The following is a 21,083-nucleotide window of genomic DNA, read 5'->3' as shown; positions in this document are numbered from 1 at the left end:
GTGGAGCCCGGTGTGGAGGTTGTTCTTAGCAGTTGCGGGGTCCTTCGTGAGAGAGAGGATGAGCTGAGTGTCATCTGCGTAGGTGACGATGTTGAGGCCATGGGATCGGACGATGTTGGCGAGCGGAGCCATGTAGACATTACAGAGGGAGGGACTGAGTGAGGATCCCTGAGGAACTCCGCAAATGGTCTTGGTGGCCTTAGACAGGAACGGGGGGAGGTGGACTCTTTGGGTTCTTCCAGAGAGGAAGGAGGTGAGCCAGTCCAGGGCTCTGTGCAAATTCCGGCGTCAGAGGCGTGTGCGAAGGGTGCGGTGACAGATGGTGTTGAAGGCTGCGGAAAAGTCAAGGAGGATAACGGTTTCACCTTTGTCGAGCCTGCTTCTGATGTCGTTGGTGCAGGCGAAAAGGGCGGTCTCGGTGCTGTGGTTCTTGCGGATTCCGGACTGGGAGACGTCGAGTAGGCTGTTGTCCTCCAGGAAGCGGGATAGTTGGTTGTTGACTATCTTCTCGATGACCTTCGCAGGGAAGGGGAGTAGGGAGATAGGTTGGTAGTTTTTGAGGTCTTCGGGGTCAGCTTTGGGCTTTTTGAGCAGGGCGTTGACTTCGGCGTGTTTCCAGCTCTCCAGGAAGATGGCGTTCTCAAAGGAGCTGTTGATGATGGTCCGGAGCTGAGGAGCGATGATTTGGCTGGCTTTATTGAAGATGTGGAGAGGGCAGGGGTCAGCGGGAGAGCCGGAGTGGATGGTGCTCATGGTCTTGGTGGTTTCCTCATCATTCGTGGGGGTACAGGCGCTCAGTACTTTGGTGTGGCAGGGTGCGTTGGGGTCGACCTTGGCAGTGGTGGTGGTGGGGGACGATGGTGCGAAGCTTCTATGGATGTCTGTGATCTTGCGGTGAAAGAAGGTGGCGAGGGAGTCGCAGAAGTCTTGCGAGTGGGGCGGGTCGGCGGAGCAGGACTTTGGGTTGGTGAGTTCATTGATGATGCTGAAGAACTCCTTGCTGTTGTGTGCGTTGTTGTCAATTCGTTCTTTGTAGAAAGATCTTTTGGTGGTCCGGATGAGCTGGTGATGTTTGCAGATGGCTGGTTTGAGGGCGGCGTGGTTGTTTTCTGATTGTTCTTGGTGCCAGATCTTCTCGGCTTTCCGGCATTCTCGTTCGGAGGCCTGAAGGTCTGCGGTGAACCAGAGAGCTTTCTTGTTGGCGCAGGTGTTGGTGGTTTACTTGAGTGGAGCGAGGGTGTTGGCGCAGTCGTCGAGCCATTGTTTGAGGTTGAGGGCGGCGGTGTTGGGGTCGTTGGTTTTGGCTGGTAGGGCTTGGGCGAGGTTGGAGATCAATTGGTCCTTGGAGATCTTGTTCCACTTGTGGTGCAGGATCTGATGCTGTTGGTGGTGGGTGGTGGGTTTCAGGAAGGAAAAATTAACACAACGGTGGTCAGTCCAATGGAGTTCGGTGGTGTGAGTGAAGGTGATATGGCTGCTGAAGGAAAAGATGGCATTGAGTGTGTGACCGGCTGAGTGGGTGGGCGAGGTGACCAGTTGCTTGAGGCCGAGATTGGCAAGGTTGTCCAGTAGGGATGAGGAGTTGCTGTCGCTGGTGTTCTCCAGGTGGAAATTCAGGTCGCCGAGGAGCATGTAGCCCATGGAGGCGAGGGCGTGGGAGCTGATAATGTCGGCGATGGCATTGCAGAATTGAGGGTGGGGGCCAGGGGGTCTGTAGACGAGGGTTCCTCTCAGGGTGGTGTTGACGTATATCTGGAAGTGCAGGTGTTCTGCGCCATCTAGGGCGTCGTGGGTGTCGGTTGAGATACTGATGGAGCTTCTGTGGACAATGGCGATTCCTTCTCCTGGTTTGTTGGTACAGTCTCTTCGGGTGATCTTGTAGCCCTCAGTGATGGCTATGGCGATGTCTGGTTCCAATGAGGGGTTCATCCAGGTTTCGGTGAGGAAGGCGATGTCTGGGGAGGTTGATGTGAGCTGGTCCCAGAGTTCGATGGCATGCTTGTGGACGGGGCGGGGGTTGAGAAGGATGCAGCTGAGGTGTTTGAGGTTGGTGGCGTTGTTTCGGTGCTTGGTGGCTTGAGCGCAAGTGAAGTGGCACGTGCAGCAAGAAAAAGTTCAGTGGGTGTGCCTCGGGGAGGCCTGGACGCAGGCGGTGGAGCGGCCGGGGTTGAGCGCGAGGAGTTCTGAAGTGGTGTAGTGGCGTCTGGCGGCGTGGGAGGTGCGAGGGGCAGAGGTACTGGTGCTGGGCACGGTCCAGGTGTGGATGGGCACAGACGGGCTTGCCTCTGGCGTGCCAGAGATGCGCCCGCTGCGCACCGCCATTAAAAAGGGGAGGTGGAAGGGAGGAGCAGCTCGGAGGCGGTGGTGAATGGGGGCGCGAGGGGGGCGGGGCCGCAGGGGACGCAGCAGCGGGGCCGGGGAGAACGTGACAGAGCAGAATAGGCAAAAACAGACAATAAAAAGACAGTAAACAGTAAACAGGCAGAACAACGAAAAAGGCAATAAACAGAAAGACAGCACCTAGACACGAGGGATGAGGCGCAGGCGGGTGCCTGCGGGTGGTGGAGGGCCTCGAACTTGCGGCAGCAGCGGGGTCGGGAACACGAGGGCAGTCTGGTGGAGCTGCTTGGCGTGTTGAGTGGTGCCTGGCCTTAAGGCAGGTCAGGGGTCACTCTCCGCGCCGCGCAGCGGCTGCCATTAAAAGGGGAGGTGGGAGGGAGGAGCAGCTCGGAGGCGATGGTGAATGGGGGCGGGGCCACAGGGGATGCAGCGGCAGGGCTGAGGAGAACGGGACAGAGCAGAAAAGGCAAAAACAGGCAATAAAAAGACAGTAAACAGGCAGAACAACGAAAAAGGCAATAAACAGAAAGACAGCACAAAAAGCACTAGTACAGATAACAAGACACACACACGATACTTACAGCAACCACTAGACACCAGGGATGAGGCGCAGGCGGGTGCCTCCGGGTGGTGGAGTGCCTCGAACTTGCTGCAGCAGCGAGGGCGGGTCGGGAACACGAGGGCAGTCTGGTGGAGCTGCTCGACGTGTACAGTGGTGCCTGGCCTTAAGGCAGGTCAGGGGTCACCTGACATAGGGTGTGATGTTGCAGGAAGATTAAGACAGTCTTAACACTGTCTTAAGCCAGGAAACATTGGCCTTTTGTAAGAAGTCTGGAAATACATTCATAAGATTGTTTTATGCGAGGAAAAATCCTTCTAAATCAGGACTGATTATGTTAAAATTGTCATAAAAGCAATTAAACTCTCACTAAAGACTTTCATAAGCAAGGCACAAGTTGTCAATCAGGCGAATGAAAAATACATTTTACTTTGTGAGATATGTGATGGAGGGCAGGGATGCTGTTCTCACTGGGCCTGTGAAGTTCTCTTGATGGGCCCAAGTGATTGTATTCAAATTGAGTAACCTAATAAGAAATCAAAATGCATTTTACTTTTGCCTTAGTGTATACCCAGATCTTCTCTATGAAGGCTAAGTCCTAGGAATGAGTCCATGAGGATAGATTTGAGGGCTGCAGTTATTCTGAAAAGTGTTAACCTATGCCTGCATTATCAGTGCAATCCAGGTCTTTACCTCCAGTCCTAGACAAATTAAATGCCCAATATGTCAACTGAGCTGTTCTTTTCTCTTTGCTGGATGAGGCTTTTAATTGCAGGCTTTGGAACCAGGAGACCAGAGCCTTTAATCTGTTACCCATGTTGCTAAATATAAGATCCTGAGCAAAGTATTTTAAAACCCTGTGACTCTGTTCTTAGAGTTGTAAAAATTTGGGATCTCAGAACCCAAGTGAAAACCAGTATTCAGTTGATTTTAGATAATCTCGGACCAGCACAGTTCCATCCACGCAGAGCAAGAAAGGTGCAGTGTATTTTGCCATTTATACAGCAAAGTCTTTAAGCATAGGATTAGCTAGTGCCATCCATGCTGAGCTGTAAAATGACTAATGCTAATCCTATGCTTAAAGACTTTGCTTGAAAAACAGACATTTGAGGTGAGCAAATTTTAGAGTGTCACTGGTGTAGGGTGCTCCAGATAGGAGCTGCTCTCCACATAAACTTGCAAACTACCCACAATTCTCTGCTTCACTTTTGCATAATTTATGTGCCACTTTAAGTCTGAAAGAGTATTGATTTGATTTATAGTTCATGCACATAGCTAACATCTTGACTGCCTTCTGGATGGATATGGAAACTGTTAGATAAGGTCTAAACCATGTCAGGTTCTATGTATTTTTATCTGACTGATGTGTGATGGTGCTTTCTCAGTTGGCCTTCTCATACTTTTGTTCATTTTCTTTGCAGGATGATGTCTACCTGTCACAAATAAAGAATATCCCCTATAGATGGACAGCCCCAGAGGCTCTCTTATATGGGCGTTTCTCCACCAAAGCAGATGTGTGGTCTTTTGGAGTTCTCCTGTTTGAAATTATTACACATGGTCAGTCTCCCTATCCAGGTGAGTCCCAGTAGTATACTTTGCCTTGCTAGCACAGTTTGGTATGAGGACTAGATTATATGGAGTGAAAATCAGTAATGGACTTTTTTTTTTAACTTTGGAGAAGCACTCAAATGAAATAAATCTGCAAAACCTGTCTGTAGAGAAGGATTCACTATAGGATCCCTTGTGTGGTAAGAATGTGCAGTAAGCAAATAGATATCCCACTACTTTAGGTCACCAGGACCTGAAGCACAGATTGGGCTACCCCGAGTGACCTAAGCAAACAAATGACAGCAGTCCTGCCATTGCAGACTGCAAGAGCAGTGCAAACTGCTCAAACTTGACTCTGCCCTCACCATGTGTGGCAAGGTCAAATTACTATTTTCAATATATGCCAGTCACCCCTAAGGTAAGCCTCCTAAGCCCAGGAGGAAGGGTGCATTATATTAAAGGTGTGGACATATAAGTGCAAGCTTATATGTCCCTATTTTAGCCTTGTTTCCATTAAGGGCTAGTATAAGTGGTCAGGCGGCCACTGGCCAACATGGGCTGGCAACTGGGCATCCCAAGGTCGCCAACTCTATTGTGGCCGCACTGAAATTTGTCATGTTTGGTATCAGCCAACTTGTCTCATTAAACCTGACTTTATTGCAAAGTCAGCTTTAATGTAACATGCACCTAGGTGGCTACCTTAGAGGTTGCCCACCTGGTTGCCCCAGCCTCTCCTGTGCTCTGGCTGGCAGACTGCAGCTGGTGCCACCAACACAGGAATCTGACCCATGCCAGGAGGTGTGCTCACTCCCAGGAGTCAGAATAAAATGCCTGCCTGGGCGGGAGGTATATCCTCCCTCCCTGACAGGAAGGCTAGTGAAGTGGCACATAAAGGTGGTGAGCTTTAAAGCCCATTTGCCTCTGATATGCAATCAGGCTGACTGCCAAAGGAGTACAAAGCCATCCTTCTGCCTCTGGCACATTTGCACACAGGCTGGTGGGAAAATTAGGTAGTCAGGAAGGTACTCCCCCATTTGTACCCAGGCAGACGGGAAAATTAGGTAGTGAGGGGACGTGTCACTGCCCATCGGGCTGCAGAGGGATCGCCTAAAAGTAAATGGTCTAGTGCATTGTGGGAAACATAGTCCTAAACTCCAGCAAGTTTCAGGAGGCTACCATATTTCTCCGGACTCTAGGAGGTCAAAATAATGCAAGGCTGAATTTGCTACTGACAAGGCTTGTTGGAGGCCAGGGCAGCCACCATATCCTTTGTTCGACCCTGCACCTCGAGGGAACCCCGCAGCAACTTCAACTCATCACTTCGTTGGCTTTGTTGTTGAGATCTTGCATCCGTTTTCTCACTAGCACCATCTAAGTGGTAAACTCAGCACTCCCACGTCTCCCACTTTAGCACCAAGGTCAGCCAGAACAACTCTGCTCCCGGGCCCTATGAGCCATATAAAATTGAACTGACTGTCTAGGCTTAGTCCTGGGACCTGCATCACCTTGCTGCCGAGTGGTTACCACTGGACTCACCTTCAAGTGACAGATTGTCACTAGTCGTTTTCTCCATTGACCCCAACGTTAAAGTTTAAAGAAGTGAACTGCACCAATTTATTTTTCTTTCTAAAATCCATAACTTCGGTTGCACTTATCCAATTGTGTTCGCCTTGGTGTCTACATTTATATAAAAATCTGATCTATATTTGTAAATTGGTGTTGGATTTTTTTCAAGTTGTGTCAATTACTTATTGTCCATGTTGGTGCTCTGAAATGCTGAACACATGTTCCTCTAGTAAAGTCTGACTGATCTGTGACACACTGCCAGGACTGAGCTAGGGATTTATCAGTGTGAATCCAAATGACCCAGTTTGGAGTCTTGTGAGGGTATTGCATAGCGAAGCTTAAACAGCCTCATTGCATAAACCTCCACTTTCCTACACCTGTATACAAAAAGATTTCAGATTGGTGTAGGCCATATCATTGAGATGAGTGATACGATCTAAAGTTCTTCTAGCTCATTTCTGTCCAACATTCTATCAGAACTTGATCCTAGAAGAGGCCATAACATTATGAATGGTGTTGTTCCCAGTCGACCTTAAGTTCCCAGTCGACCTGTGCTGTCAACGACGGGTATCCCTTCAATACTTTGTTAAACATTTGACATGTCAATAGGGATAATCAACACTAAACATCTGAAAGCAGTGAAAGGTCAGACAACACAGACGGGTGTTGAACATTGTTGGAAATTGATAGAGTTTCAGGCTCTAGAGGTTCCATATCTTGCTGTTAAAGCAACCATGAGTTGTGTTCCAAATTCCCAAAAGGAACGGAAACGCCTTCAGATTCAAACAAGCAATGGCAAAGCCAATAGGACATGCCTTTGTGACCTACTGGCTTTGCCACTGCTTTTTGCCGATGTTGTACTGCATTTGCAAAAAGAAAAATCTTTTTTGCTGATGCTGCAGAGCATCTGCAAAAGCAAATAGAAAAAAACATGCTGTGATTCCAGGCGTGGATGAGTGCAAATGCCAATGGCACTGCTGACTCCTGTGCCATTGAGTAGACGTGTCCATGTATGATGAGGTGTACGCGTACATGCGCATGCCTACCATTTTATATTTCCTGATTCACGTATTAGTCGCCACACGGAGTGATAAATAAAAAATTTAAATGGGACACATGCTATTCCTGCAAGTGATCCCCCAGCGAATCAGAGCTGCAGTGACCCCGAAAAAATGTAGAAGTTTAAAAAAAAAAACATTTAACCCACTAGGAGTGGAGGAACAAAGAAAGGGGAAGTAGGTGGGGGGAAGCGATTTGGGGAGGCAATGGGGAAGGACCAGAGGGAGATTATATAAAAAAAAAATACAAATAAAAATAAAGCCATGTTTCGAGAACAGAGGAAGGAGTTTGCTATTGACTGGATCAGCAAAACAGAAAAAAGAAAGCAATTGGGGAGGCGAGAGGAGTGCGCATCAGGACTTTATTGGGGAACAGAGGTTCACGAGGTTGAGAGCTAGAAAGCTCGTGCACTCTCAAGGAGTGCCCAACGAAAGTAAAGCTTAGTTCCCTAAATGTGAGCAGTGAAAGGATACAAGAAAGCCAATCAAAAGAATAATAAAAAGGAAATGTACATTAAGCTGACATTTCAAAGGCAGGATGATCCCCATAGACTCTGAGCTCCAGACAGGTCCCAGCAATGGTGGGTCACTGATCGCCTTCACTAGTCAGAACAGTCACTCAGGAGGCTCCTGTGCCTATCGGATCAGGTTTAAAAGGTCAGATCCCGCACACCCAACCTTATTATTGATGGCTGGGCTCCTGAACCAAAACAACGTGGGCATCTGAATCTCCGTCATGTCTGTGTGGATATTCTGAAAAGACAAGCACCCATCCAACGGGGATCTAGCTCCTTTCGGTAGAAGAGTTTCTGCATCTGATTCAAACAGAAACACTTCATTCCTACCATCCTGTCAAGAAGAAGCGCTGCTCCAATATTTGCTCTGCTTGACCTGATCATGGCTGCAGTTTTCTTCTATAAAGGAAATGCTTCCAGCCATTACTGCTTATAGAAATGTCCTATACAAACCTCTTTTTTCCCATTGATCACGAAAGTTGTAGAAAGAATAAAGGGTACCCCCCCCACTAAGAGACATTGTCCTTCAAAGGGACTACACATTGTCCCCTGAAAGCTGAGGTCCGTGGGTTCTTTGTTGCAGCGATCCCCAAGATTTATTTTCAACATCTGTTGTGGAAAGCTGCTTTCCTTGCATCTACTGCTTCCTACTACAGTGTTATTGAAATCAAAGCCTCATGTCCCATAAACCCTATTGGTATTTCATTGGTGAAAGGTAGCCATGTTGATGCAGTCAAGGTTCCTTTCCATGACTTCCATGTTACCCAGTCCATGCCATTTCAAGCGGTTTTCCAGAATCCTCCTCCTCCAGCAGGCTTAATAGGCCAGACTTTTGGGGGCAGAGTGATTGACATTTTATGTAGGCAAAACCAAAGAACTTTGAGACATTAAATATTTGTGATCCTTTAGTTTGAACAGGTAAAGAAACACCAAAGCAATCTTTTGCCATATACACTTTGTATTATACAACACTACCAGAGAAGCTAACAAGACTTGACTGGTACATCAAAAACCTACTCGGTTAGAGGCAAAGCTGAAGCGATGCTTTAAGTAACATCCTTATTGTCTACCTGGAGATATGTTCACACTTTTGCAAGCCTCAGAGTCCAGGCCTGCCCCCCCCACCTCCCATGCCCCATCTTCCCCCTCTCCCAACGTTGGTCAACCCACTTTTCATGAATGTTTTTGGGAAAAGTATATTTTCTCTGTTATTCCACTCCTTTCAAGGGATGACATAGCTACTCTGTCCAGTATTTATAGCCATCAATTTTATGTGTATTTGTTAAGTGCAATATCAACTGCCAGTGTATCCTTGGACCACAATGAAATGGAGAAGCCTTTAAGGGAGAAGGAACTGTGATTTACCTGTAATTCTGTTTCGCATCCAGGTAATCTTCATTGAAGTAATAAGCAACCCGCCCTCCTTCTGGGTGCAGTATGAAGGAATTATTGAATTCTAGGCAGAATCATGTCTTCATACAAAAAGAATTGAGATTACTGTCACTGATAGTACCTGATGGTATGCTAGTTTCTGTTCTTCTTTAAATTAAAGATGGCGGATTTCCAGCCTGTACAAGTTGCAGTCACTAGAGGTGATGTTTTCTGCACAGTTTCCTTAATTTAGCTATTTGAGTGTGTTTTTTTTAATGAAAGTTCGAAAATATTTACTCTTAAAGGCATGTTTTGTTTTTTGTTTGTTGTTTTTAATATGAAAAAGGGATCCTATCAAAGTGTTCTGGGGATCCCAGACATTTACGGAGATACTGTAGTTATGAGTAATCACAGATAAATTGGATTACAGATAAGTAACTTTTCCTTTTTTCCATCAATCTCAGTGTCTGCACAACCTAGAAAGACAGCTGCTGATAATCAACATGCATGGTTTTCTCTCACATCCTTGCTCTCTTTTGTTTTCAGGACTCTCTAACTCTGAAGTCCTGCCTGAAATCGAAAGAGGGTACAGGATGCCGCAACCTAAAGATTGCCCCTACAAGGTTTACAACGTAATGCTCAGCTGCTGGGAAAATGAGCCACAGGCCCGACCGACTTTCGCAACTCTGAAAGCTAACGTTGAACACTTGATTTGCTACGAAGAAACAGAATACTGCCCTTAATGTGCTTGTCTCTGGTTTGTACTGCGTTTGACTGTACACCCTTCTCTGAGATGGATCTGCGTCTTGCCTCCTAAATCATATTCTGTTGCCTGTAGATATTGGGAGATTTCTGTGGAGGGGTCAGGGGATCTCTTTACCTAATGCTGTATGTCACTTGAAGAATCCTCCTGGCTTGTGCACCATGAGATTGAATGGTCTTTAGACCATGTCTCCTCCTACCCTTCGATAGCTCCCAGCGCGTGGATGCAGTTGGAAAACTTAGACTAAACTCTGTAGCATTTGGGTCTTTAAACTCAGACCCCCTAACAGTGGTATATTCATACTTTCCAATGTTTTGTAACTGCTACCAGACTACCCTCTTCGAGAAGTCATGTTGGGCCATGGTGAAGCCTCGCCTGCAGTAGCAAATGAGACTTTAGTCACAAATAAACTCAAGGAAACCTGTAATTTAATATTTGGTGAAAGGCCGGCACCTGGCACACCCGTGTGACGTTTTTACCACCAGTCGCCAAGAATAGCGAATAGTGGACCATAGCCAGGTAAATGCCAGCTGGGTACCAACAGGGCAAATTCAAGCACACTGCACTTTTAGAACCATAGGTTTTTAGAATCATATGAATGCAACAGAAACTGCACTTTTAACAAATTATTAGAGACTTGCTCTATAATATTTGTTCAATCTATGTGCTTGAGGGGACGGATTTAAAACGACTGTATTGCACCATGAAAGTCACTGCAGCACTGTTAGACTCTGGGATGTTATGAGGCACTGCATTAAATGGAGACAATTGAGAAGTGCTCAACCACATAGGGGCAGGTAGCAGAACACCAATACATCCTCTGCCATATTACGGCACGTAGCAGAATATTGCAGCCTCAGCCACATTGCGGCAGGCAACAGAACACTGACGCGTCTTCCAAGATATGGTAGATTTAAGTTGGAGCATCAGAAATCAATAGAGTTGGCATAGGTGTAACATAGGGAACATCAAAAGGGGAGAGGGAGGCAAGATGGCCGCCAAAAGCGGAACTTCTAGGAAGGGCGGAGGGATACATGCATAAGGGGTGAAACATTTTGGATTTTAATCAGGAAAGGAAAGGCCTGTATGTGTTCACGTCCACACCACCAATTAGCAACATGGAAATTGATGTGCTGAATAGAGAATGTTGAAATAATGTGAAAATCTGAATATTTAGATGCGAAGAAATTCTGCTAAGAAAAAGTTCAATAAAATGAAGTACTGTATCTTTTTTCATCTTCATACTGTCTGTTATTCACTATACAGCAGCTGAGCGAGGGAATGGACCTCCCGTTTTTGTCTTTGTTTTCCTACTTTGTCTGTTTTTCTCCATCATATGCTTTTGGTGGAATTTTTAGTTAATGAACTTCCCAGAGATTATTAATATATTTTTATTTAAAAATAAATGATGACATAAAAACAATCATGAAACAGTATTTTTTATTTTTTTTGCAAAGTGATTCCATTTTCCTTATTTTGTGGCCGCCTAGGGGCGCTGAGAGTGATTGGGGGCGGGGAGGGACGATGGGGGTAAACCAATGTCACAAAGAGCCCAGGTCCGTAAAGTGATTTCGGGGACAAAACCTGAGCAGGAATCCTTGGGGGCGGCTGATAGAACATACATTAAATGTATTCTAGGAACACTCCTGCACTGTTCACAAAGTCTATTGAGGGAAAGGCCCACAATACGTATGTTCTCTAGCCCTCTTTTTTTGGGTCTACTGTGAATTTTTGCTCACCGCTGCACACCGCCTCACACAAAGAAGCTTCAAGCAGCAGAAAGATTGAAGGAGATTCTTGGGAGCATTAGGCCCTTGTTCTAGACTACCCTGCAGAAAGTTGAACCAATCTACATGCAACTCGCAAAACGATTAAAAACTAAACTTTTCCAACATGCCCACCATTGCCCACAAGAAAGGGGTTACAACAGAAGAATACCAGTCACGATTTCACCTCTCCAGGTTCAAGCACCATCCTGAACGACGAAAGCAACAAGATTTTGGTGCGCTGATGTAATGGTTGTGTGATATCTGTGCAGCTGTTCCTGGATTTCCCTCTGGCAGTATCTTTTCTGTAACCCCTTTTAGCAGCAGCGGTGCAGGTGGTATTTAAATAGTACAAACCTAGCTGAAATATGTTGCCAGTTATTTGCTACAAGAAATGATGCGTTCAAACTGTCCACCGGCAGTCTTTCAAATTAGTACTACATGCCTGAGGTCTATAACCTGAGACATTAAGTCTCAGGAATAAAGGACTAATAAATAGCTTTCTCTAGCTTACCATTTTTCCTTGTTTCTGTCTCTGATTTCTTCTTCTAACTTGGTTAAATATTTGCTCCTAATATTGCCTAAGAAGTCAAATGTAGGTTCATAAGATAGTTATTGGCAGGCTGAGTTTTGTTTTGCAGTGTTATATTACCCAGTTTTTAGGTTGAAGCCGACATCTAAAGACATCTTGGGAAAATTAAGCTGACCTAGGAATACTTTCTGCCCATTGCTTGCCATTGGCTTTGTGGTTTGTAACTCACATTTTCTTGCTTTCCTTTAGCTGGCTTTATTTATTTTAAGCTTCGGTTCGTACCTTCCCTTGCTCAAACCCTATTTACGGTATCCTTCGAGAGCTCCCTTTCTGTAAACAGGCATGTAAATCTTGTAAATCTTGTTTTTATCTTGTCACATTTGCTGTGCACTCAAAGACCAAGGTTAACTGTCAGGTACTATCTTTTGAGGAGGCTTGTTTACTTTTCTTTCTCTGACATCAAAGTGAGAGGATTTATGTGTCAGTCTTGCTGGATACTGCAGGTAGAAGAGTTTTTTCTAGCACACAACAAAAGTTAAGTGAACCAAAACGAACTGTGTAAGTATTTCAGCATATATTGAAGTTAGAAACAAATGAAGCACATTTTTTGTTATTTCTAAAGTGGGTTGGAAACATATACGTTAATATGATAAGAAAAAGCATTACACTAGGTGATGCAATTTTCACACATTTTCGTCTGTGTACTGTATAGTTTTATTTGTAAAACTGTATGTCTATGCAAATGTAATGGTCATTTCAATTGAAAATGTGTTGTTTGTAATGGCAGTGTGCTACCACATCATGAAAACACCACTGTATGCCACTACACTCTACTCTGCACCACTCCACACCACTGCACTGTACTCTGCAACACTCCACTTTACACCACTCCACGGGACCGCACTCTGCACCACTTCACTCTAAGTCACTGTATTCTATGTCACTTCATGCTACACCTTTCTATTCTACCCTGTAACACTCTTGTTGGACCTGGCCCTTTCTGCATGGTCATCCCCAAGCATTTGCCTTCCTCCTTCCCTTTTTTGCTGAATTTGCTGAATTTGCTTTTGTTGGCTTTAGGACACTGGGCTCTTTATCACTGCTAACCAGGGCGAAAGTGCATATGGTGTATGCTTAAAACACGGTAACATTGGCTTATCCACAATTGGCATAGTTATTTTACCTGTATTTCCCTTGTAAACTGTGCTACCTGTGCCCAAAGCTACTAGTGGACCTTTAGCACTGATTGTTCCACCCACTTCAGTAGTTCTTCAAACAAGTCTCAGGCCTGCCACTGCAGAACCTATGTGTGCAGTTTTAAACTGCCATGTCGACCAGGTAAATTAACCCTCTTGACAGGCCCAAACCTTCCTTTTTAATACATATGTTACCCCTAAGATAGGCCATGAGCAGCCCAAGCACAGGGTGCAGTGTACTTAAAAAGTAGGACATGTACTTTTATGCTTTACATGTCTAAGTACTGAAAAACTCTTCAATTTCAGTACTGCAAGGCCAATCTCTCCCATAGGATAACATTGGGACTGCCTTATTACCTTTTATAAATGTAATTTCCATATGGGAAGAGAAGGGACCCCCGCGTTTGGTGTCTCTGGAATCACTATTTAAAATCAGAGTTGGTAGCAGTGTTTTCTCTCCAGGTCTGTCTCCGAAGTAGCTTGAGAATAGGCTGAGAGCTAGGAAGCTCCAGTTGGAACTAAGCAGGCTTAAAGCAGAGGCAGAAAAAGAAAAACTGGCCATGGAGGAAAAATAAATTATGTTAGCTCATGAGCTGAAATTGAGAGAGCTGGATCTGTAAGCCAGACGGACTGAGTTCAGCTCAGCTAGCGGCAGCAAAAGTACCATGTCCTGTACTGAAGAAAAGGTACATATACAGAGAGTTGATTTTTAAGGAGAGGGGTGACAGACACCAGTGGGCTCAGGCATATGAGGTAGCTTCAGAGGGGTGCAGGGTTCCTGAGTTAGATTGGGGAGCCCTGGTGGTGGAAGGGACACTCTATTGGCTCAAAAAGAGAGTGGCATGAAGAGGTGTACCCCCATGGAGGAAGCCCTGGTATGGGAGTATGGAGTCACTCAAAATTAGGGTAAGTTGAGTTTGAAGGGTATTCAGATACTGCCTCACCAGATGGGGGATGATGTGGGGTACTTTTTCAAGGCACTGGATGGCTCGGTGACGGGTATTATGGTTAACACACGTGAAGGGCTGTGCAATTTGATTGCTGGAGAGCATATGTTTAGTCACAGTTTTCCAGAGCTATGCGAAACACCTGGTGGAGTGTTGGTTCTCTGACCCCAGGGTACTTGCACTGGTTGCAGATCTCTGGGTGAGTGCCAGAGGACATAAATCTGCATTGGAGAGTAATCCTAGTGGGGGTGGCTCAGGTTTTCCCCATCTGAGTGAGGGGCAGGGTTGCAGTCCCCCAGACAGGTCCCAGTGTAGTAGGGGGGAGAAGGGCCCCTTGTCCTTTCCAGGAGTAGGGGAAGGGGTTGGAGTGGGCAGAGGAGCAGGTTGCCCTACCTTCATCTGAAGGGCTTGGGTTGCTTTCAGAGGGGGCACAGGCAGGGGGACCTGAGGGTACCAGGAGACCATCCACTGATGGGAGTCCCATAGTGTCAGGAGAACATGGGGGGTGGCTGCCACAAGCGTCCCACCAGTTCTGGTGTCTGGCAGCACCACTCCGGAGAGGAGGGTGCAGAAGCCCAGATGGAGGGGTGAAAGGGGGAGACATTTCCCAGAGGGAGAACCATTGGGTCAGGGGTTGACAGCTCTGAGGTCAGAGCACCCCAGGAATGACCCTGGTGATGCCACCTTTGGCTTAGGAGGGCCTGATGCTCTGTCAGATGGACAGGGGTCGGGAGACCTGCACCAGGCAGACTCTCACACAACACATGAGGAATGTGTTTCGCTTGCGAGGGTGGTTGTACTGCTCCTGAAGTCCTGGCTTGCCAGGCACATACTCAGCCTAGTGGTACAGACCCTAGGTTGGGGGGACCAGTTGCAGGATGGCACTCCGGAATTGGTGGGAGAATTGCACAGGATGGCTGCCACAAGTGACCTGACAGTTCTGGAGTCTGGGGTTATCACTTCCAAAAAGAGGACACAGAGGCCTGGGAAGGGGGGTAGGGTGAAGAAGAACTCACCCCTGACTCCTCTCCACCCTAAGGGTACAGACCCTGGGCTAGAGGACCATTCTCAGGATACCCCTCCTGAACTTGTGGGAGGGAGAGGGGACAAAGGGTGCCAGTCACCTGGGGCTACCACCCCCCACTCTGAGAAACCACAGGGGTTAGAGAACTCTGGAAGGTCTAAGGCCTGTCTCTCATCAATGACAGCTGTCAGTGGCCAGTGTGGGTTGCTGTCTTTGTGGACTGAGTTGCCCTTGGGTTGGGGACAGGAGTCACACACCGAAGGTGGAATGGGCACAGCACTATGTTGGCCACGCTGGTACTGTCTGCCTACTGGGATACATCTGTGAGTAAGGTTAGGTGCTGCACAGGTGGAGGTCCACAGGTGAGGAGAAGGATTCCCTGTGGGTTAGCCTAGTGAACCCTGAGATTATGGACAGAGGAATCAAACTGAGTTAAAAAAAAGTGTAGAACTGGATCACGCCCCTTCTGTTGCGGGTTAATGTCCATGTTCTATCATGTTAAGCAGGGAAATCTATCAAGGTATTGATTGATCTACCCTGGCTTTAGGATGAATGGGGGTTGTTTTGGACCTGGCCCTTTTTCTAGGGTTATCCCCAAGCTTTTTGCCTTCTTCCTTCTATTTTTTTCTCACCTAATTTTGTTGGCTTTAGGACTCTGGGCACTTTACTACTGCTAACCGATGCTCTCTGCCTAAAGGATATTGGTAATTGGTTTATCCATGATTGACATATTTGATTTACTAGTAAGCCCCTAGTACAGTGCACCATGTGTGTCGAGGGCCAGTAAACCAAATGCTACTTGTACGCCTGCAGCATTGATTGTGCTGCCCACATAAGTAGTCCTGTAAACATGTCTCAGACCTACCACTGCAGTGCCTGTGTGGGGAGTTTTAAACTGCCATTTCGACCTGGAAAGTGCACCCACTTATGAGGCCCAAACCTTCCCTTTTATTTCATGTACATCATGCCTAACATAGGCCAAAGGCAGCCCCATGGGCAGGGTGTGGTGTATTTAAAAGGAAGGGCATATACTGGTGTACTTTACATGTCTTGATAGTGAAATACTGCAAAATTCGGGTTTCACTATTGTTAGGCTTATCTCTCCCGTAGGTTTACATGGGTATTGCCTTGAAATATCCTTTAAGGGTAATTTCCAATTGGGAGCAGATAGAGATATGGAGTCTGGGGTCTCTGATCTCACAATTTAAAATCTTTTGGGGAAGTTGGTTTTTCAATTATAAGTTTGAAAATGCCACTTTTAGAAAGTGGACATTTTCTTGCTTGACCATTCTGTGCCTCTGCCTGGCTATGGAATACACATCTGGGTCAGGAAGACAGTTTGGCTTGTTGAGAATTCCCTCTAGACAGTCACACAGAAGGAGTTGAGGTGTGCCCCGCATATCCTGGTGGGTCTTCCTGGGCTTGAGTGGGCGGAGGAGCTGACACTTGCAGCTGAATAGGGCTGTGCCTGTCCTTACACAATGAAGTCTCCAACCCCCTAGAGTGTGTCTGGGACAAGGGCAGAAAAGTCAGGGTCTTGTGCACTACAAAGACTTTGCTTTGAAATTTTCCTACTTCAAAGGCAGAAATGAGCATAAGTATTGGGCCAAAAATCACAGATTTTTAGAACCCTTCTAGATGGAGGACATTCTGCCAGGAAGAACAGCTGGATGCTGCAGGAGGGACTGTTGCTGTGCTGTGCTTGCCTGCCGCTTGCTGCTTCTCTTCCTGGGAGTGAAAGGACTGGACCATGCTTTCTACATCCTGCTTTCCAAGGTTCTTCAAGGGCTTGAACTGAACTTACCTCCTGTTAAGAAGCTTCAGGGACATCAAAGACTTCATCTGCCAGCATCTGGGTTCTCTTGCTGAGAGTCTTGACTCGCCAAGTGGTGCCAAATCCAGTCCCTGGGCCCTTGGGAGTGAGTTCTGGTGCTGCCTGCACCAGGAGTCAATGTCTCCACTGAGTGTAAAGACCGTGACTGACGCTCAGGTCCGATGCTGCTGCAGTGCCCTCGAAGTTCCCCCACAGCGTGAGTCTTGAGTACTGTGTCCCCAATGTCCGGGACACCCGACTTGTCTGCAGCACATATTGCTCTGTGGTGTGATCGCGACACCGCAAAGTCGATGCCACATGTCTTGACCTGCTGGATTAATCGACCCCACTGGATCTTAAGGAACCGATGCCTTGGCACTGACACCGTAGCACCTCTCCTGCAATCATAAGGAACTGACGCCTCACCTCCTGGATCGCAGTAAGAAACCAATGCCTCACCTCCCTGGTAGCAGTAAGGAACCGATGCCACACCGGCATCAGCGACGCCTCACCTCCCCCGACTCCGTGCAATGTCTTTGTTTCATCGTTTACCAAAGGTACTGTGCCTGGGGTCCGTGCCACTCTGTGACCGGCCTGCACTCCCCCGCGAGTGGCGCTGGACTGTGGGGAAAGACTCCGTCAACGACGTTGTGATAGCCCCAGTTGGAGCTATTGTGTTTCTAAGTGCTTTTTTTTAGATTTAGGCCCTCATTATGACAATGGCGGTGAGTGATAAAGTGTCGGTAATGCCGCAAACAGGCCGGCGGTAATTACCTCCAAACTATGACCATGGCGGTGAGAACTCCCATAGACAGCCAATGTACCACACCAACCGCCAGGGCGGAAACAACACTCACCACGGCGGTAGCCCTCAACACCCAGGCAAAAAACAAAGTACTGCCCACCATATCATGACACAGGAAACTGCTACGATTTGTAGGGTGGTACCAACGCCATCAAAATCCTGGCGGAAACATATCACAGAAGACCAAAGACTCACCATCGGAGACACAGAGAAGGGCAAAGCCGTAATGGAACCGCAACTGCAAGTCTTCCCCATGCTCATCTACGCTATGCTCCACCTGGAACACCAACGCCGACAAAGATGACGACGGTGAGTACAGCTGCCTAGCACACAAGGGAGGGAGGGAGGAAAATGAGAGTGACACACACATGCACAACACACACCCGACACACACACACCATACACTCAACCAGCTGCAGATGAAAAACTGGCACACAACACACGGCAGAATAATGCAAGGACAACAAGAATGCAGTAATGAGAATGTATTGATTGTGAACATCTACCAAATGAACCAATTGTATGAAACCCAGAAATGTAAAAATGTACACAAAGGGTCAATGCTCAGTCCAAAGTACTAAGGGCCCACATGGCCACAGGGCACAGTCCAAGGCCCATCTCGAATCCTGACATCAACCGGTAGAACTCTGCAGGGGCATCAGTTTGCAAGTGGGCAGGCACCTCAGGGTGATGGGGGGGTGGGCGTCACCTCAGCCGAATATGGGTACAAGCCCACTGGTTCAGGGGGGGCTCCATATCCATACCTCTGTGCTGGAGAGTGCAAGGTCACAGTCTCTCAAGTGGCTTACGTACCCACTGGTTCTGGAGGGGGCTCCATGCCCATTTCTCTCAGCAGGGGCGTGCAAGGTCACAGTCTCTCAGGTGGGGAGCATGCCCACTGGTTCTGGAGGGGGCTCCATCCCCATTTCTCACTGCTGGGGAGTGCAAGGTCACAGTCTCTCAGGTGGGGAACATGCCCACTGCTTCTGGAGGGGGTTCCGCTCCCATTTCTCACTGCTGGAGAGTGCAAGGTCACAGTCTCGCAGGTGGCTGACTTGCCCACTGGTTCTGGAGGGGGCTCCATGCCCATTTCTCCCTGTAGGGGAGTGCAAGGTCACAGTCTCTCAGGTGGGTGACTTGCCCGCTGGTTCTAGAGGGGGCTCCATGCCCATTTCTCTCTGCAGGGGAGTGCAAGGTCGCAGTCTCTGATGTGGGGAACATTCTCACTGCTTCTGGAGGGGGCCCCTTGTACAGCAGTCCCTGGAGGGTGGCCTACAGGCCCTCCGCTGGTGGTGAGGGCTGCACTGTGTCATCTGGAGGTGAGGGCTGCACTGTGTCAGCAGGTGAAGGTGCCTCCTGGGCAGCCTCTGCTGGAGGTGAGGGCTGCACTGTGTCAGCAGATGAAGGTGCCTCCTGGGCAGCCTCTGCAGGAGGAGTAGGCTGCACTTCCTCAGCTGGCGATGAGGGCTCCGTGACCACTGGTGGTGGTGATGATGTCACCCTGACAGCCTCTGCTGGAGGTGAGCGCTGCACTGTGTCAGCAGGTGAAGATGCCTCCTGGGCAGCCTCTGCTGGAGGTGGGGGCTACACTGTCTTAGCAGGCGAAGGTGCCTCCTGGGCAGCCTCTGCAGGAGGAGTAGTCTGCACTTCCTCAGCTGGCGGTGAGGGCTCTGTGACAACTGGTGGTGGTGTCACCAAGACAACCTCTACTGGAGTCAAAGGATTCTTCCCCTTCATGGCAGGAGGTGTGGGATCCTTTGCGTTCCTGGCAGAGGTTGAGGGCTTCTTCCCCTTCATGGCAGGATGTGCGGGCTCCTTAGCCTTCCTTGCAGGAGTCGACGGCTTCTTCCCCTTCCTGGCAGGAGGTTGGGGCTCCTTCCCCCTTGTGGTAGGAGTTGAGGGCTTTTCCCCTTCATGGCAGGAGGTGTGGGATCCATAACTTTCCTGGCTGGTGTAGTGGGATCCTTCACGGTCTTGCCACCACGACTAGGAGGTGCCTCCACTGTCTGCATGGACCTTTTGGCTGAGGTACTGGGCTGGGTCGTTGGGACCCTGCTCTTACGGGCAGGATGGGGGGGAGGGGAGGGAAGAGGTCAAGTTGGGCAAGGAAAAGCTTCTTAGGAATGGTAGGAAGAGGGAGGAGGGATGGGAGTGGAGGTTGAGGGAGTGGTTGTTAGAGGTGTATGTCTGCTGGACTCGGGTGCAGGTGCATGGGCAGTGTACTGATGTGAGGTGGATGGATGTTGGGTGTCTGAGTGCTTGCGTTTGTGTCCTTTGGGGGGACATGCTGAGTGGAAGAGGACACAGGGGATACATGGATGGATGTAGTGGAGGTGTCTGCTAGTGAGGTGTGTGTGCTGCTTGGTGTGGTGATGCTGGTGGTGGATGTTGATGCAGTGCATGCAGGTGTGAGTGTGGACGTGACTGTGAGGGAGGTAGAGGAGGAGGAGGGGGTGACAATGGAGGCAGTGGATGTGGTTGTGTCTGCAACTGTCTGGTGTTTGCGTGAGTGCTTGTGGGATGAAGTGTAGTGCCTGTGTTTGACTGTGCCACTCTTGTGTGTTGTCTTGTGTACATGCTCGTCTGTATGTGTGCATGAGATGGGTTGAGGAGACGGGGACTGGGAAGTGGTAGTTGGAGGGGGGGACGGTAGGAACAGGGACAATGGCTGCCATCAGAGAGGAGGCCATGGCCTGAAACGATCTCTGTTGGGCCGCCAATCCACCGTGGATGCCCTCCGGGAATGCATTGCATTGCTGCATCTGAAATGCCAGCCTCTGGATGGCATTCACAATGGTTGATTGCCCTACAGTGATGGATCTCAGGAGGTCAATAGCCTCCTCACTCAGGGCAGCAGGGCTCACTGGGAAAGGGCCTGAGGTGGCTGGGGTAAAGGAGATGCCCACTCCCCAGGGTGAGCGGGCACAGGCAACTCGCTGAGGGGCTACTGGGAGGGCAGTGCTGGTACGGGGGTGGCGGCTGTACCTGCAGCTGGGGTGGTCACAGAGGTGTCCGCAACCCCCAGGGAGCTTCCCTCAGAGGAGGTTTCTGTGTTGTCACCTCCTGTCTCCGCCGTGGTGCTCCCCTCGCCCTCCCCTCCCACTGGTTCCCTTGGTGTCGATGGACTCTGCCTCCATGGTCCTGGGGATGCAGCTCCCTCTGTCGCCAGTACCCCTGCTCCTTCGCCAGATGATGCTAATGCACACATGGACAGGATGGCAGAAGAAAAAAGGGGGAGAGAGAGAGAAAGAAAACACTGGGTCAATTACTGCACCGGCAC

At 48.5% G+C, this 21,083-nt stretch overlaps 1 protein-coding gene across 1 annotated transcript in view; it reads left to right on the top strand.

Annotated features, from left to right (window-relative positions):
• Window positions 1-11,143, top strand: part of PTK6 (protein tyrosine kinase 6) — a 104,704-nt gene extending 93,561 nt beyond the window's left edge. The window contains exons 7-8 of the mRNA XM_069243208.1: window positions 4,321-4,474; window positions 9,504-11,143. Of these exons, the coding sequence (XP_069099309.1) occupies window positions 4,321-4,474; window positions 9,504-9,700 (351 nt within the window). The 3' untranslated portion in view covers window positions 9,701-11,143. The remainder of the gene's footprint in view (window positions 1-4,320; window positions 4,475-9,503) is intronic.
• The last annotated feature ends 9,940 nt before the right edge of the window (window positions 11,144-21,083 follow it).

This window comes from Pleurodeles waltl, chromosome 7, assembly GCF_031143425.1.
Source record: "Pleurodeles waltl isolate 20211129_DDA chromosome 7, aPleWal1.hap1.20221129, whole genome shotgun sequence".
Classification (NCBI taxonomy): Eukaryota; Metazoa; Chordata; class Amphibia; order Caudata; family Salamandridae; genus Pleurodeles; species Pleurodeles waltl.
This window is presented reverse-complemented; position numbering and strand designations above follow the sequence as displayed.